This window comes from Pantherophis guttatus, chromosome 6 (assembly GCF_059756535.1).
Source record: "Pantherophis guttatus breed Tessera chromosome 6, ASM5975653v1, whole genome shotgun sequence".
NCBI lineage: Eukaryota > Metazoa > Chordata > Lepidosauria > Squamata > Colubridae > Pantherophis > Pantherophis guttatus.
This window is the reverse complement of record NC_142068.1, coordinates 70,639,534-70,655,905: the sequence shown is the minus strand read 5'-3', so window position 1 is coordinate 70,655,905 and position 16,372 is coordinate 70,639,534. Positions and strand designations below refer to the sequence as shown.

General features: G+C 39.1%; 1 protein-coding gene across 1 annotated transcript in view; it reads right to left on the bottom strand.

Moving 5' to 3' along the window:
- Window positions 1-3,526: 3,526 nt before the first annotated feature.
- ASAH2 (N-acylsphingosine amidohydrolase 2) overlaps window positions 3,527-16,372 on the bottom strand; it is a 33,742-nt gene continuing 20,896 nt past the window's right edge. Inside the window, exons 13-20 of the mRNA XM_087871743.1 lie at window positions 14,052-14,146; window positions 13,393-13,432; window positions 10,378-10,473; window positions 10,145-10,240; window positions 8,442-8,588; window positions 6,428-6,484; window positions 5,984-6,072; window positions 3,527-4,106 (exon numbers count right to left, since the gene is read on the bottom strand). Coding sequence (XP_087727869.1) covers window positions 3,932-4,106; window positions 5,984-6,072; window positions 6,428-6,484; window positions 8,442-8,588; window positions 10,145-10,240; window positions 10,378-10,473; window positions 13,393-13,432; window positions 14,052-14,146 — 795 coding nt within the window. The 3' untranslated portion in view covers window positions 3,527-3,931. The remainder of the gene's footprint in view (window positions 4,107-5,983; window positions 6,073-6,427; window positions 6,485-8,441; window positions 8,589-10,144; window positions 10,241-10,377; window positions 10,474-13,392; window positions 13,433-14,051; window positions 14,147-16,372) is intronic.

The window sequence follows — 16,372 nt, the reverse complement described above, 5'->3', positions numbered from 1 at the left end:
AGTACGGACACTCTTTTCAAGACCTGTTGACTGGATTCATAGGCTTTGCTAAGTTTCAAAAAGAAACACACCCTCTCCACTATTATTTGTACACCATGGTTTATACCACACTGCATAAACCCAACTGTCAATAAACCATGATTTTCAAAGTTAATTTAACTAGTCCAAATGTGATCTTGCTTCTATCCCTCTGTTAATGTCATTTAGGATTACATTGGCTGGTTTGGCTGATGCCACAGTATGGGCAGTGGTGAAATCCTGCCAGTTCTGTCCGGCTTGCGCAAACCGGTAGTGGTGGCAGCACGAGGCTCCACCCACCCATCCGGATGTCATTACTTCCTGGTTTTAACCAGGAAGTAACCCATTTTTTATCCTCTGCACCAGTGGTCGGTTTCAAAATTTTTTACTCCTGGTTCTGTGGGCATGGCTTGGTGGGCATGGCTGGGGAAGGATACTGTAAAATTTCCATTCCCTCCCCGCTCCAGGAGAAGGTTACTGCAAAATCCCCATTTCCTCCCGATCAGCTGGGACTCAGGAGGCAGAGAATAGATGGGGTGGGGCCAGTCAGAGGAGGTATTTACCTGTTCTCTGAACTACCCAAAATTTCCACTACCGGTTCTCCAGAACTGGTCAGAACCTGCTGAAACCTACCTCTGCTCTGCGCATGCGCAGAAGGTCAAAAATCAGATATGACTGAAGGGAAACAATAATAAGGATATAATAAATAATACTAGAATATGATATACTGATATATTAGATTCTGTAACCATTAGGTTCCTGTAATACATATATGCCTTTATATTTGTATCTCCTGTAACAAACATATTCTGTTATTAGGCCTCTGTAATGTATCTGGTATTTGTCAAACATATGTCCCTGCCATTTGACCTGAACCCATATCAATCTTCTCCCTGTTTTTCCTTAGATGGATTCCTTTCCATCTAAGAGCATGGTATGTATCTCCAAGGGATAATTTACATCTCAGCCCTAATTTATGTTTGATCTGGATAAACTCCTGCTTTCCAGGGCCAGGGGGCCAAAGTGGCCAATTGAGTAAACAAAGAAATGCTCAAGATGACTAATTGGGAAGTTTCTATTCCCCCTTGCAGGGCAACAAGGAATACACAAACCTAAATTAGGAAGCCAGAATTGGGTACTAAGCTGACAACTCTGAGGGTATAAAAGGACGCCACACCTTCCCCAAGGTGTGGCTATCTCCTCGCATGCATTGTATCTGTAGCTTCTGGTTATAGTTCCACCCAGTATTTTGTTTTTGGCCGTAAATAAAATCTGTTTTTTTGCAAGCCTCGTCTTGAGTTTTGCAAGCCTCTTTGGCATTCTGGTGACTCAAGTGTATTTTGGGACCTTACATGACGATGGCGCAGCGTGCACACTTCCAAACCAGTAGGGAAGGTAAGTCGATTTCACCCCTGAGTGTGGGCTCATATTTGATTGTCCACTAGGACTCCAAGATCCCTCTCACAGTTACTGCTATTAATCCAGATTTCACCTAATCTATATCTGTAATTTTGGATTTTCTTGCCTAAGTGTAACACCGTACTTTTCTCTATGTTCAATTTCATTTTGTTGGTTAGGGCCCCGTGTAACATACCTTCTAATTAATGTCAAAGAACAATCGTTCATTTGGATTACATATTCACTGGAAATTGGCTCTGGAAGGCTGAAGAGGTCAGTGGTTTACTATTCAACACATCTGAGACCCATTCATTACTGATGGAAATTTTCAAAGGAACCTCTCTGCTTTTTCTAAAATACTATCCAATATCAAATGTTTCCAGCTGATTTTTTCCCATCTATCAAGTTTAATGGAAACTGGAGAATGTTCATCATTATTGATGTTGGTGTCAAGTTTCCGAATGCATTCACACATTTAATTTAATTTAATAATTTAATTTAATTTAATTTAATTATCATATTTCTATGCTGCCCTTTATTGCATTTTTAAATGCAATAAAGTTTCCAGGCATGGCTGCATTAGCTGCAGTGGAAAATCCTGATAGCGATTGCTGGAGGTAGGAACCACACATTTAATCAGGCACCTTCTGGATTTCCTAATGGCGTTATGTTAACCTCTAATTACTTTTAGCGTGTGAAACAGAGGGCTTATTTAGAAAGCACACTACAGGGCTGCCAAAACTTCCTAGGTTTATCCCTATGCTACCCTAATGAGTGTTGGCTTCAACTAGTTTCAGCCAAATCCTTTGGGACAGTGTTTCTCAACGTTGGCAACTTGAAGACATATCAACTTCGACTCCCAGAGTTCCCCAGCCAGCAGTTCCACATTTTCAAAGTTGACATGGTTGAGAAACACTGCTTTGGAGTATCAGATACTTCAGAGGTCACTGTGACCCCTTTTTAAACAAGTGTCTATACATAGGAATTCTTGCTTGTGAAATGACCATGTTGAAATGACACTGTTATAGCCACGTTTATTTCCTAAAGCAGTCTTTGTGACTTCAAATGTTTGGACATTTCTCAGAGGTAGATGTATTTACAAAAATATAAAAACAGATAGGAATCTTATGGCTCATTACGTTTATTGCAGCATGGGAAAGTTTGCCATTCTTTCGCAGCTGTATGCCAAATACTGGTACTTGGTGGACTTGATGGAAATCTGTTCAGAGTCTCTAGCTCAACTATTGAATATATTATCTGATCTGCAACAGAATTTGGAAATTGCTGTATCAGCAACTTCACCAGTGTTGCTAAAGCTCGGTAGGAACTTAAATTCAACTTTGAACATATTGGGGGAAAAAATCAAAAGAAAAATGGCAAAATTGTCCTCCTCTCCTCTTTTCTTCTTCCAGTTGAGGATATTTTGCCAGCAGCTGATCCAAATGCTTATAAACATATTTTAGAAATATAAGAGAGAGGAGGTAAAGAGAGTTTAACTAACTATTGGATGCTTATGCCCCCAAGTGTGTTTATGTGTATATAAACATACATAAACACACTTGTTTACAATAAATTTGTAGAGAATTTTAATCAGGATTTTCTCAACAGTAGCAGCCTCATTGAAGATATCCAGTTGCATGAATACACTTCGTGGTTCTGAATTATGTATCTTTGGTGTTGTCATTTTCAATTTTCACTGTTGCTTGATAAAACAAATTATTTTGCAGTCTGATCCTTCCTTTAGAAACCAAACTGTTTGTTGAATTCATTTGCAAACATAGCTAAACAGTTTCTACATAAACTGATTGTGTCCCTTCATCGGTTTCAATGCAAGGTGAAGTAACCCACATTTTCATCCAAATCAACCTACTGAAGTTCAGAAAGCACTTTCCAAATTGTTGATTAGATTTAATTACTGGTTCTCTTGTTGATACTGCCAAATAAGCTATAAGGTATTATCTGTGATGGATCTCAACCAACATGGAGTCCTAGTTCTAGCTCCTTTATACATATGTTAAATTTCAGAAATTGTGGCTGTTCTAGCAAGAAGAGATTCTGAGACTTGAGTGAGGGAGCTAATTGTAGCACAAGAATTCACACCATACTGTAGTTTGCTCCTCCAAATCTTTAATGCACATTTCCCAAGAGAAGACATGAAGAACGTTTTTGCAAGGTCCTTTATTTCTGGGATGGTTTCGAGAGCATCATTGACCAAGGTGGTGATGCAGTGACTATTTTGAAAAGAATAGGGCATAAATTTAGGAGCCTCTTTCACTTCTGATGGGTTTGTGTTGAAAAACTGACAAAAATAAATTTTAGTAGTATGTAAACACAATGAGTTTCCAAAGTTTGATAGTACTGGGAACTGCAGGCTACATACAGTCAAACAAATAGTATATTTTCTGTCTCTGCTATAGCAACTTGCAAAGTCTTAATGGACAATGGAGGGGTTATGAGATTATCTGTTTTTTTCCAAGATGAAAGTGGCAACTTCATGCTTTTCAATAGGAAATCATCAATTAGAAACTTCAAATGTTGAAGATGTCCCATTAAATGCCCGAATTGAACTAAATAATTCTTTGCTGTGTCCAAAATATTGTATTCTGTATTTTCCTGATTCAGTGGTCTTTGGGATGTGCCATTCTATTATAGATGTACTTTGGCCCATCATGCCTTTCTTCCAGATCAACCTAATGGAAAAAAAGAAGTTTCATGAATGAAAGTCTTAATGCAGGTTGATTTAATCAAATGCAGATAAATCTCAAGTTTCAATACGATTTCAACTCAGGGTTTAATCATATAATCGCATTTCGCAGTTTCTGAAAAATTGCTGCATTTATACCCATACAGCAGCGCTACTTAGTTAACAAAATAAATTCAATCAAAAACTAGCAAACAGTCTCTCAAAATTCCATGCTTTGAAGACATAATCCATTCTCTTAAAACACCTTCATTAGTGGAATACTGATTTGAACAGACATTTTCTATAAATTCTTCCCTTTCCAAATTCAGATTTCCATAGAAAGAAAAATGAAGATGCTACCAAATTCTGTGGGATAGAAAAGGCTTTCTCATAAAGATTTCTATAGCTAAGGTGAACTTTGTCACTGCGTTATTTTATTTGCCAGCTGAACTCATCATTTCTGGACTATCTGACTTTCCGTACCTTGCCAAGAATTGTTATCAAAAGTTACTACGCATGTCTGCATTCTCTTCACTTGCTTCACACACTCTTTCCTTTGTTCTCTTGCCAGCAAGGTCCGGCTGAGAAATAGCCGGCAAGAATTATTTCAAAAATGTAGCAATTACTTTTCTTAGTTAGTGAGGTGTTTGATTTTCTTTATAACAAATAAATGAGTTTTATTAGAAACTTTTCTTCGCATTTCTTTTTCAGAATATTGCAACAAGGAATAAGCCTTGATCCATCCTCTAAACTAGGGTGATTTTTCCCAGAGCCAAACATGGGATTAATCAACGCCCTGACAAATTTGTCCATTGTTTTGCCAAGTGCTAATCCAACACTTTCTGTACTAGAACACAGTAATATGGGGATGATGAAAGTCAAGAACAAAGTCAGAGAAACCACGTTTGATGTAGCATTATAGGTAAAGACATACTGGATTATATGTAGGAGAAAGATAAGCAGAGACAAGAGGTGGAGTCAAGAGTGGAATCATTATAGCCTATGATTATAGGAATTCATTTATTGTGGGGAAAGGAGGAACAGTACCTGCCTTGTACTTTTAAAGCCAATGTCTTCAGGGAAAGAGTGTAAAATTAAAAAAAAAACAATCTTGGAAATTATTTTTCACTTATGCTCAAAGTCTTTAACGGGGGGGGTGTGATCAGCTGTAGCGTGCAATCTTTTTTTTTTTAACTTTTAAAAGCATTGCTTTTAAAAGTAAAAAAAAAAAAAGCCTCTGACCATTGCGCTGCTCAACCATGACCGTCAGAGGCTTTTTTTTTTTTTACTTTTTTACTTTTACTTTTAAAAGCATTTTTTTCTACAACCTCTTGGTTGTAGAAAAAAATGCTTTTAAAAGGCTCTGACGATTCCAGCTGAGCCGCGTGATCATCAGAGTTTTTTTTGTTTACTTTTAAAAAGCCTCTGATGATCGCGTGGCTCAGCCGGGCATGGGTGGGGGGGGGCAGGGATTTTTGTTACCAGTTCTCTGAACCACCCGCCACCATCGCTACCAGATTGGGTGATTCAGTCTGAACCAGGAGTATTTCATCTTGGAATAGATGCATGCCATGCCTTTTGCTAGATCCTATGATTGCACTGATTCAGGTGCAATTGGACGTAGAAAAGTGTTGAAATCATTCCTCCCCATAGTTGTCTACTTTCAAGTATTATTTGACCAGAAAAGGAACTTTCCAGAGATGAATGAACCTTTACATTTCTTTCTGTGCAGGTCCTGATCCTGATTTTTGACCTCCCTGCACTGTTTCAATATTTTAAAAAAGACCGAAGTGACATCAAATGATTCTGCGCATCTGTTTTTGGAAAATGTAGCACAGTTTCAATATCTGCTGAAATATATAAAGTCTTGACGGGATTGCTTACCGAGTATCCCACGAGGCATCATCATGCAGCACTTGCCAGCTTTTAGAAATGTTATCATGTTTCTCCACCGTAAGGAAAGTAAAATTGGCCTGGAAAGAATAAGCAGTGATAGAGACATGAAATACCCACCCGTAAAATAGCTCCCCAGAAATATATCAATTATGGATATATATTGGATAAGATCAGAGGATCTCCTTAGATTGTCTAATGGTTTATTATTTAAATCTCCTTCACAGTTGTATCTTTTGCGTTCATTTGTTTCCTCTTCCCCGTCCTCCTTCTCCGTATAGGCAATTATGATGAGAAAGAGGAAGGGAGGAAGAGAGAAAGAGAAAAAAATAAAATAAATAGACATTGCATCTCAGAATTATTTGGTCAAATGCAGGAAATCTAAGGACTCGCTGAATTTTTCTCTGCAATTTTTCCATTGGTTTCATATCTCACCATATTTGCAGAACTCCTTGGATTTGCTCCTACAAAATGCACTTCAGCAACCTCTCCCTGGGTGAAAGAGATGGAATGAGCGTTGAGAAAATCAACTGTAAATCACATCCATGGTATAAATCAATCAATTCTGCTATGGCACAAGAACTTCAGAGCTTTTCTTATGCTCAAAATGAGCAGCTTTCTTGATGGCCATTCAACTCTTCAAATACAAATGGGTAAGGAGATGTGTATATATCTGTGCAGGTACACATCCTACTAGGCATTTCTTTAAAGAGTGGAAATATCCTTAATGCTAGAAACCTTGTAGTATGAATGCAGGCATATATACAACAGCATTCAGAGCTTCAACATAGAAGATAATCACCCTTTCCTGAAATGTCAATGAAAGGATACAAATGGCGCACAAAGTGAAGTGGTCAGTGTATTGACTCAATGGCTGGTAGCTGTTCAGGAATAGCCTGGAGCAGCAACTATGAGTTCAGGAGGAACCCCAAATTATTCACTACTCTTGAATGGAGAAATGCAATCCTCCGTCATTATAACTAAGTGTTTCACCCACCAAGCTAAATACTGTAGCCTCCAGAGTCTAGGTCAATACACTGATAGCTTCAACTATGCAGCTTGGGCTTGAGATGTACAATTAGGGATCAGTTACAAGACTTTTACTGGAACAACCTTCTCTACAGCTATAATTATAAATTACTCTCAAATATTGCTGTCCAGCTAAGGTGATTGAGGAAATTATGACCTCAAAGTTCCAGATGCATTTGGATGAAGCTGACCCATTTCAATTAGACTTTCATCTAGGACCATGATGGCGAACCTATGGCATGTGTGCCACAGGTGGCACATGGAGCCATATTAGTAGGCACGTGAGCTCAGCTCTGGCGCACATGCACGCGCTGGCCAGCTGATTTTTGGGCCTTCTGGGCCCACTGGAAGTCAACAAACAGGCCGTTTCCAGCCTCTGGAGGGGTGGGGAAGGCTGTTTTTGCCCTCCCCAGGCTCCTAGAAAGGCTCCGGAGCCTGGGGGGGGCGAAAAACAGGCCTACCGGGCCCACTGGGCCATCACGCACAAAAGCAGGGGAAGCGCAGGAGGGTCACGCACACATGCGCAGGGGTGGGGCGCATAGAATTATGGGTGTGGCACAATGCGTGTGACCCCCACGCATTCCCCATGCTTTTGGCACGCGATGGCAAAAAAGTTAGCCACCACTGATCTAGGATATGATATTGAGACTGCATTGGTTGCCTCTGTGAATGACCTATACTGGAAATTACACTAAAATGGAGAAGGGGTTCAATCCTACCAATTGTTCTGAATATCGTGAGATAGGTGGCAAATAAATTTGAAAAGTAAATAAAATAAATAAATACATCAGTAGCATTTAATATCATCAGCTATGGTATCTTTTTGTCCATCTGATGAAGTCGAAGATGCTGGTTTCCAATGTGTTTGATCCTTCTTCTTGGGTTATGTTTAGAAGCTTTCTAAGCTTTTAATTGACAATTAGGATCCTTATTTATTTTATCAATTTTTTATAGCTGATCATCTCAACTAATGACTCTGGAAGATATCAGAGTCAACAATTACTAGTACAGCCAGGAGATGAGTCCCTTCATATCCTCTGGAGCCCCAAGCCCACAACCTGGCCTCTTAAGGTCTTACAAAAAACCAGAAGGATTGGCACCTTCCTTAGGATGGATGCCACAACAGAAAATGTACAATCCTTATTTTTATTTTACTGTCATGTTTATATTTTGCACTTTCTTTGGTGTACATTTCATGAGAGATCTGATGCAAAGGCTCTCTGTGAACTTCCATACTTGAGGTTTCCTAACCCTGATCCTAATTTAATGTCCTCACTGCTGCACCACTGGAAATTCTTGGAACACCAAGACACTGTTATGTAGTGAGCTAATATATTGCCCCTCAAAATGATATGATTAAACAAGGTTTAAAAATACAGCCAAATAAAATGGTTGGGGGGGGAGGGAGGAGTATACATACCACTTTGTATGTTGGTTGAACATCTTGTAGAACATCACCATACTTCTGACCAAGTGGTTTTTTATCAATAACAGGAGGCAAAAAATTCAGGTTTGTTATGTTTAAGATGGGTGGCTCTGGAACATTTGGTAAATCTTGAGTGGTATTCTGAAAAAAATGTAATTCAGTTTGAAATGAAAGGTGCTTTGATCTTAACCAGGAAATAAAGCAAAAGGAAAAAGGAGAGGGAATATATAATAAAAATATTCTGCTGCATGGAGTTGAGAGATCCTGTTCAATATTTCTGTATCCTCTTCCAAATCTTCAGTTCTATTTTTCTTCTTCCCTTGTTTTTTATTTACGGGCTCCTTGAAATGGGTCTACAACAGTGGTGGTTTGCCCCCGGTTTGGACCGGTTCGCAAGAACCGGTAGCAAAACTGGTGGGAGGCCCCGCCAACCACCCCAGATGTTGTCATTGGCGATCTGCGCATGCACAGAAGCAAGGTGCGTGCGTGAGCAAAGTGAGAGTGAGCATGCGATCCCATTGCGAACTGGTAGTAAAAGGTAAGTAGAACCCATCCCTGGTCTACAACAACTTGCAACAGCCAACACGCCATGGTTAACTCACCATGGCCAATTCACTGCTGGACAACATGCAATGGGGCAGAAATTACACTAATATCGAAGAAATAATGGAATAGAACAGACAAACTAGCAGCTCACAGGCCAGATGCATCACGTGCAGGCCACGCCCACCCTGGCTCCACAAAGGCAAAAAAGGTCATGAAACATCACATGATGTCACATGACATGATCGAGTTTGACATCCATGGAATAGAATCATTAAAGAAAGAATGAGGGACAAAATGAAATGTAAATGACAAAAATTAAAATAATTTTCAATTATTTTAAATAATTAAATTGAATTGTTGAATTGTCTTGCAGCGAGTTGTCCGGTTGTGAGTTGTCAGTGGTGAGTTGGCCACGGTGAACTGGTGGTGAGATGGCTGTGGCGAGTTCTCTCATTCTGCCTTGAAATACACAGGCCTAGTTTTAAACTTCCATAGCAAACTATAGAAGCAATATTATTCACACTTTGCTGCTTGTTTACTCTGGGAATGTACTTGGCAAAAAAAAATAATTCTCTTGAATAATTTTTGCATGGATTGTAGTCAGTAGTCAGCATAGATTAACAATACATTTATGGCAGTGGTGAAATTCAATTTTTTTTACTACCGGTTCTGTGGGCGTGGCTTGGTGGATGTGGCAGGGGAAGGATACTGCAAAATCTCCATTCCCACCCCACTCCAGGTGAAAGATACTGCAAAATCCCCATTCTCACCCCACTCCAGGAGAAGGATACTGCAAAATCCCCATTCCCACCCAACTCTGGGGCCAGCCAGAGGTGGTATTTGCCGGTTCTCCGAACTACTCAAAATTTCCGCTAGCGGTTCTCTGAACTGCTCAAAATTTCCACTTCCGGTTCTCCAGAACCAGTCAGAACCTGCTTGATTGCACCCCTGATTTATGGGCGATGGGAGGTGGTGGGATAGACAACAAAATCACTTGTTTGGAGTTTATATTGATGGAACATCTCCACATCTGAATGCAGCTCTTTTGAAACCATCTATCATATGTGCGCCTCTACAGATTGCAATCTATTTCCACTTGTAACTAAGAATCAGGAATTCTTTAACACTGCGTAGTTGCAATTTGTTATTACCGTAGCAAGAGCTCTGGCCAGGCCTTGAAATAACTGTATATAGGCAGAAAGGGTGTGTGGTCCAAAAATGGTGGACCCTCCTTCATATCGTTGAACCTACAAAGTGAGACATGAAGATCTATGAATTCATGATTGCCTCATAATCCTAACAGAAAACTAAATTTTCTACAAAGTGTAGTCACAAATCATTCATGCTACTTATTTTTGTTTTAAGAATATTACTGGTTAATTACCTGATATTCTTCATAAGTAGTTATGTAGTGGGTGTAAAGGCCGCTCAATCCTGAAATTATAATATCCATTCCTGCTTTTCCTTGAATTTCAAATTCCTATGCAACAGAAAAAGAGTGAAGGAAGGAAGAAAGAGAGGGAGGGAGGGAGGGAGAAAAAAAGAAAGAAAGAAAGAAAGAAAGAAAGAAAGAAAGAAAGAAAGAAAGAAAGAAAGAAAGAAAGAAAGAAAGAAAGAAAGAAAGAAAGGCCATTCTGAATTCAGAGCACAGGTAGCATTAATTCATGTGTTCAAGTTTTATACCATGGCTAGCAATTTCAAAAAAAAGGAAAATATGATGAATAATTAGAATAGACTATTTTTATTAGGGTCATTGACCACAATGGCAAACAGAAACATGTTAGAATTTAATAGGCTATCCTTAAAATAATTACAACAGGCTATTACATTAATGTCTGCAAAAAATTCCTCTACCCCAAAGAAACCTGCTGGCAAATAAAATAGTCGTGTATTATAAAGCCAGGAGGAAAAAAAATATTTTCCTTTCTGCTTAAATGAAAACTTGTAGATACTAAGCAAAGATATCATCATGTAAAGAACTAGTATTGAAAAGAATCAGGTATCCCAAACTTTGCCCCATACTTAAACAGCAAAGAGTTCACAAATTTGCCATATTTAAATTACTCTAAAATATCTTGTTACCAAAGGGTTCTAATATAAATATAGTCAAGGTCCAATTATAAAACTGATTTACTGATCTGACCAAACAAGTCTTCCTCAAGAAGACAGTTGTTTTCTCTCTCATCTATGGATGAGAGAGGCTATGGATTTAGTCATATTGATCAATGATCATAGAATACATGAATAAGAAGAAATTCAAAATTCTAAGAAGGTATTCTGGAGAGCCAATAAGATTGTCAGAATATGAATATTCATGGATTGGAATAGATCAGCCAATGGGGACTGAATGGAGACATGGTAACAAGGTCAACCAATGAATAGGCATGGTAACAGGCTCAGCCAGTGCAGTTTATTTGGAAACAAAAACTTAAGTCTGAAGTCTGGGTGTGGCTTAGGCAACTGAGTCTGTGCAGAAGCTTAACTGCCCTGTATAGAGGAGGCTCTCTTTGTATTAAGTTCTGTGATCAGCTCTGAAATCAAACAAGCCTGGGCTTGTCTGTCTCCTGAAAATGAAACTGAAAACTGATCTCTCTACTTGTTACCAAGTTGAAAGAACTCTGCTATTGGTATTGTAAAATTTACTTCATCTGTTATTATGTATATGAAGAGAAGTTAATGGATCCTGCTGAATCAGTTATCTGTGTGTGCTTCTGATTTAATTTCTGCAACAAACTCTGACAAAGATATAATATTTTAAGGTTCTAGACAAAGAAGAGGAGATCCTGGGTTCTAGGCCTCTCTTAGGCATGGAAGCCAGCTAGATAACCTTAGGCAAGTCACTCCCTCTCAGCTGAATCAGCATCAGACTGTGAATTAAAGAACAAAATTCATTCCATCGTGCGCAGATAATTTTACTGCAAGAACTGCAGCAAGCACAGTGTAAGACAAGCAAATCCTGCAGAAACTGGAAGAACAACAACAAGAAGAGGCATAAGATTAGATTCTGCAGGGAGACAAAGAATTGGACCCAGTCGGATGCAAGAAACATCTTGCAACTTAGTCCCTTCATCATTCTTTAGATTCTAATCCCTAATAAGCAAAGCTCTGAAAACAAAAGCTTCTGAAGCAGGCTACTGAAGTAGTGCTGTAATTTCATGCACAGGTTGTGGATTTGTGATGTTTGTGATTTGAGTGGGAGATTGGTTGCAATGCAGTGTGAAATAAGCACCTGAGTGGGAAAGGAGGTGGGGGAGGGAGAATTACCAGAAAAAACTAGAAGAGAGATAATAATGAAGAGTTTATTTAATAGCGTTTCCAAGAGTTTATTATTATGATTATGGCAGGTAAATTTGGTCAATGTTAATTTATTCCCAAAACAAACTTAAAAGAAATTATTTCCTTTCTTATCAAATGAAACATTTTTAATCACAAAAAGTATTACCGCAGTTTAATTAAGTCTTGTGTATTAAACAATTCTGAAGTCAAGAAGAAATTGAGAAGCCATTAAAAAAAGGAGAGAAATTCATCTAAAATCCATCCATTAGAAATTGAGAATAAATCTATTTATTTATTCAATTTGTCTGGCCAATCATAAGACAATTTTTTAAAAAATTGCCATCATGATACAAAAATTAAAATGCAAACAGCAGGGCTTTTGAAATTCCTCAATAAACATACGAACGGAGAACCTGGACTGGATTTCTCCTATTTTTTCCACAGGAAGAAAATATTCTCCAATAGTTGTTGGTTTCTTTTTATTTTTGCAGTGACACTAATCCTGCTATTTAAAAAAATCAAGGAGTTGTTAGTAAGCTAACTATGTAATGAAGGGCAAGACATTCTTATATGTTCACAATATCGTCCTTGGCTCACAAATACAGGTTGGTCTCGACTTACAACAAGTGGGACTAGAAATTCCATTGCTAAGTGAGATGAGTCATGTCCAATTCTATGAGCTTTTTTGCTGTGTTATTACGAGGAACCACCATAGTCGTTAAATAAATCACACAGTTGTTAAGCAAATCTAGCTTCCTCCATTGTCTTTGCTTGTCAGAAGCCAGCTGGGAAAATGACCCCAGGACACTACAACCGTCATAAATACATGCCAGTTGTCAAATTTGTGCCCATGGGGATGCTATGACAGTTGTAAGTATGAAAACCTGTTGTAAGTCACTTTATTTCAGTGCCATTGTAACTTTGAATGGTCACTAAATGAATGGTCGTAAGTCAAGGACTACCTGTATGTGCAGCAACGTCATACTCGACTCTTAAGAATTTCTCAACTTCTTCCAAAGACAAAGCGTCTTTTGTCAAGTTGAATGAGTCCTTTAAAAATTGCAGGGAAAGGTCTCTACCACCGTTCAGTAATTGCTTTCTTATTCTAAAATCACCAACTTACTTTTTTCACAGCTTCACGGACTCTTCGGCCAGACATTGTCCTGGAAGACACACACACATACACAAAAGGAGTATCAGTTTCCATACTCTTTGATTCTCAAAGAATGTTGTTAGATTATTCTCGTTATGAAAAACTTAAAGATAATCATTAATATTTCTGAATAAGAGAATAAATACCAAAAAGGTTTCCTATCTCCTCTTATTCAACGCTAACCAAATAGTTGAGTCATTATTCACTTGTCACATTAAAAAAGGGGGAGGGACTTAATCATGCTATTCAAGAGTCAGTTAATTTAGGGGGTTGTTCACCAAAGAAAGTGGTAGATTGCACCTTAAGTACCTTAAATTAAATCAAGAATATTGTAATGTCGATCACTGGCTTTAATTTTGCCCTGTTAAATTTATAGTACATAAGCAGAGTATTGCCTGCAATCTATTGCCTTTCAGATATATGTGGGTTTCAGTTCAGTTTTAGTTCCCCAAATTTCCATCTATCACACCAATTCAGCTGGTCTCGTCTGTCTTTCTATAGTTCCCACTATCTGTCCTCTAGAACAAGCCTTTCCCCCTAAATAAACCTGCTTTCTTTTTCTAAGCTAACCATAAAACACAAAGCATGTGCATGAATTATATTATAAAAGACAGAATATGAATTCATACGTAAACTCTCCTGGAACAGCCACGAAGGCTGCAGATCCAATGGTAAACATCTGGATATCAACTATACTGGACTGCCACGGGTAAGGTTTGGTAAGCTTAAGCAATTCAAAAGAGAAGAAGAAATTTTAGCCTTTCTATTAAATAATATCATCAACAATAAAACCACATTTACTCTCCTTTGTCGCTCAAGGGATTTGTGAAAGATTAGAAATGGGTTGGCAAAGTGAGCACATGGAACTCTCAAACCAACCCCTAGAACAGTGATGGGCTTCAAAACTACCGGTTCTATGGGTGTGGCATGACTTGGTGGGCGTGGCAGGGGAAGGTTACTGCAAAATCCCCATTTCCTCCCGATCAGCTGGGACTCGTGAGGCAGAGAATAGATGGGGGAGGGACCAGTCAGAGGTGATATTTACTGGTTCTCTGAACTACTCAACATTTCCACTACCGGTTCTCCCTAGAATTGATTCGTTACTGTTTTCCAGCAGAACACTTTAGAAATACAATACACAAATTGTTTGATGGATTTAGCACACCTAAACACAATAAATCTTGAATTCCAAATTTCTGAAACTTCAAAAAATATGTCCACTATTTCGCTGATGTCATGAAGTTTCTACTTTGTTGTTGTGTGGCTTCCGTTGCCCAAATGATGTTGATGATGACAGCCTTGGGCCCCAAAGAGTATAGCAACAGCCAAATATGAGTATTTTGCCAAAATTCTGCCTTTTCTGGAGCTGATCAAGTGGCTAATCTGATTGTATTGTTGCTGCCATTGGCGGTGGGTGGGTAGTAGGGATTTTAACAGTTTTATTAAATGGTGGATTTTTAACTTTTTTAACTGTTGTAAACCATCCAGAGTCAAGTATGGGTAGGTATATAACTTAGTTGAATGAATGAATGAATGAATGAATGAATGAATGAATGAATGAATGAATGAAAATAAATAAATAAATAAATAAATAAATAAATAAATAAATAAATAAATAAATAAATAAATAAGCAAGCCGTGGTGGTGCAGTGGTTTGAATGCGGTATTGCAGGCTAACTCACTGCTTACTATCAGGAGTTTGATTCTGACTGGCTCAAGGTTGCCCCAGCCTTCCATCCTTCTGAGGTGTGTAAAGTGAAGACCCAGATTGTTGTGGCCGATATGCTAATTCTGTAAACTGCTTAGAGAGGGCTGTGAAGCGATATATAAGTCTAAGTGCTATTGCTGAATGAATGAATGAATGAATGAATGAATGAATGAATGAATGAATTCTGAACAGCCCTGTTTTTGCCTTTAATACAATATTTTGTTTCCAATATTTTGCGCCAGTTAGTAAGTAGAATGCAAAACTCCCATGTTGTGAAGCATAATATTTCATGCTCGGCTTTGCTTTCTTCTACAACCTCCTCAGAACAGAATTCTGCACAGGAAGATGATAAGAGAAGACTGGAAGGTACCAAGTGCTTCAAAGGAGATGGCATTGCCTCTTTCCTTCCATTTGTTTGCTGCTTGCTTGCTTACACGTATTTGTATGGATCATCTACACTACAAGTTCTGGATAGCTCACACCCATAAAATAATAAATACCCACTAAATAAATGTGTCCTTTTTATGATCTTTCCTAAAACAATACATCTGAGCAAGGGCTGCACTTCTTGCTGGTTCTGTGCAATAAATATAATCTGTGAGGCAATAATTAGTTTAAACCTGTGGCAACCAACGGGTGGTCCGCAGAAAATTTTTTGGTGGTCTGCAGAAAAATAATTTGCATTTTTTTATATTGCACTAAATCAGGGGTCCTGAAACTATGGTCCCTGGGCCGGATACGTGCAATGAATGTTTCTGTTGCTGCAGACAGTCTCACCCTTTGGGGTCTTTTTGTGTGGGGCAGAGGGGAGCAGAAATTCCGACTTGGGGTCTGCTTCAGCCTCCTGGTGCGGGGCTTTGGCCGAAGGCTGGAGGGAAAGGCTGCTGGTGGCGAAGAGCCAGAGGGCCTTGTTCCAGTGGGACTGCATCATGGCCTGGAACTGGCTAACCATCTCAGCCCGCTGAGCCTCCAGGCACCAGTACCTGGCCTTGTAATCCCACAGGTCTTCCCTCTGCTTGGAAAGCCTATGCTTGTAGTCCTCAGTGAGGTGCTTCTGCTGAGCCACCTCCTCAGTCAGATCCAATTTGACCTGAGCCAGCTGTTTTGCCAACCCTTTCTCATGGTGGCTGCTTAGCTCCAACAACTGCTTCCTGTTGGGGCCCTAAGGAGCCCAGCCAGGCAGGCGAGGAGTGGCTGGGAGGGGAGGGGCAAGTAGAGGCTGTTGAGGTGCCCCTTGACGTG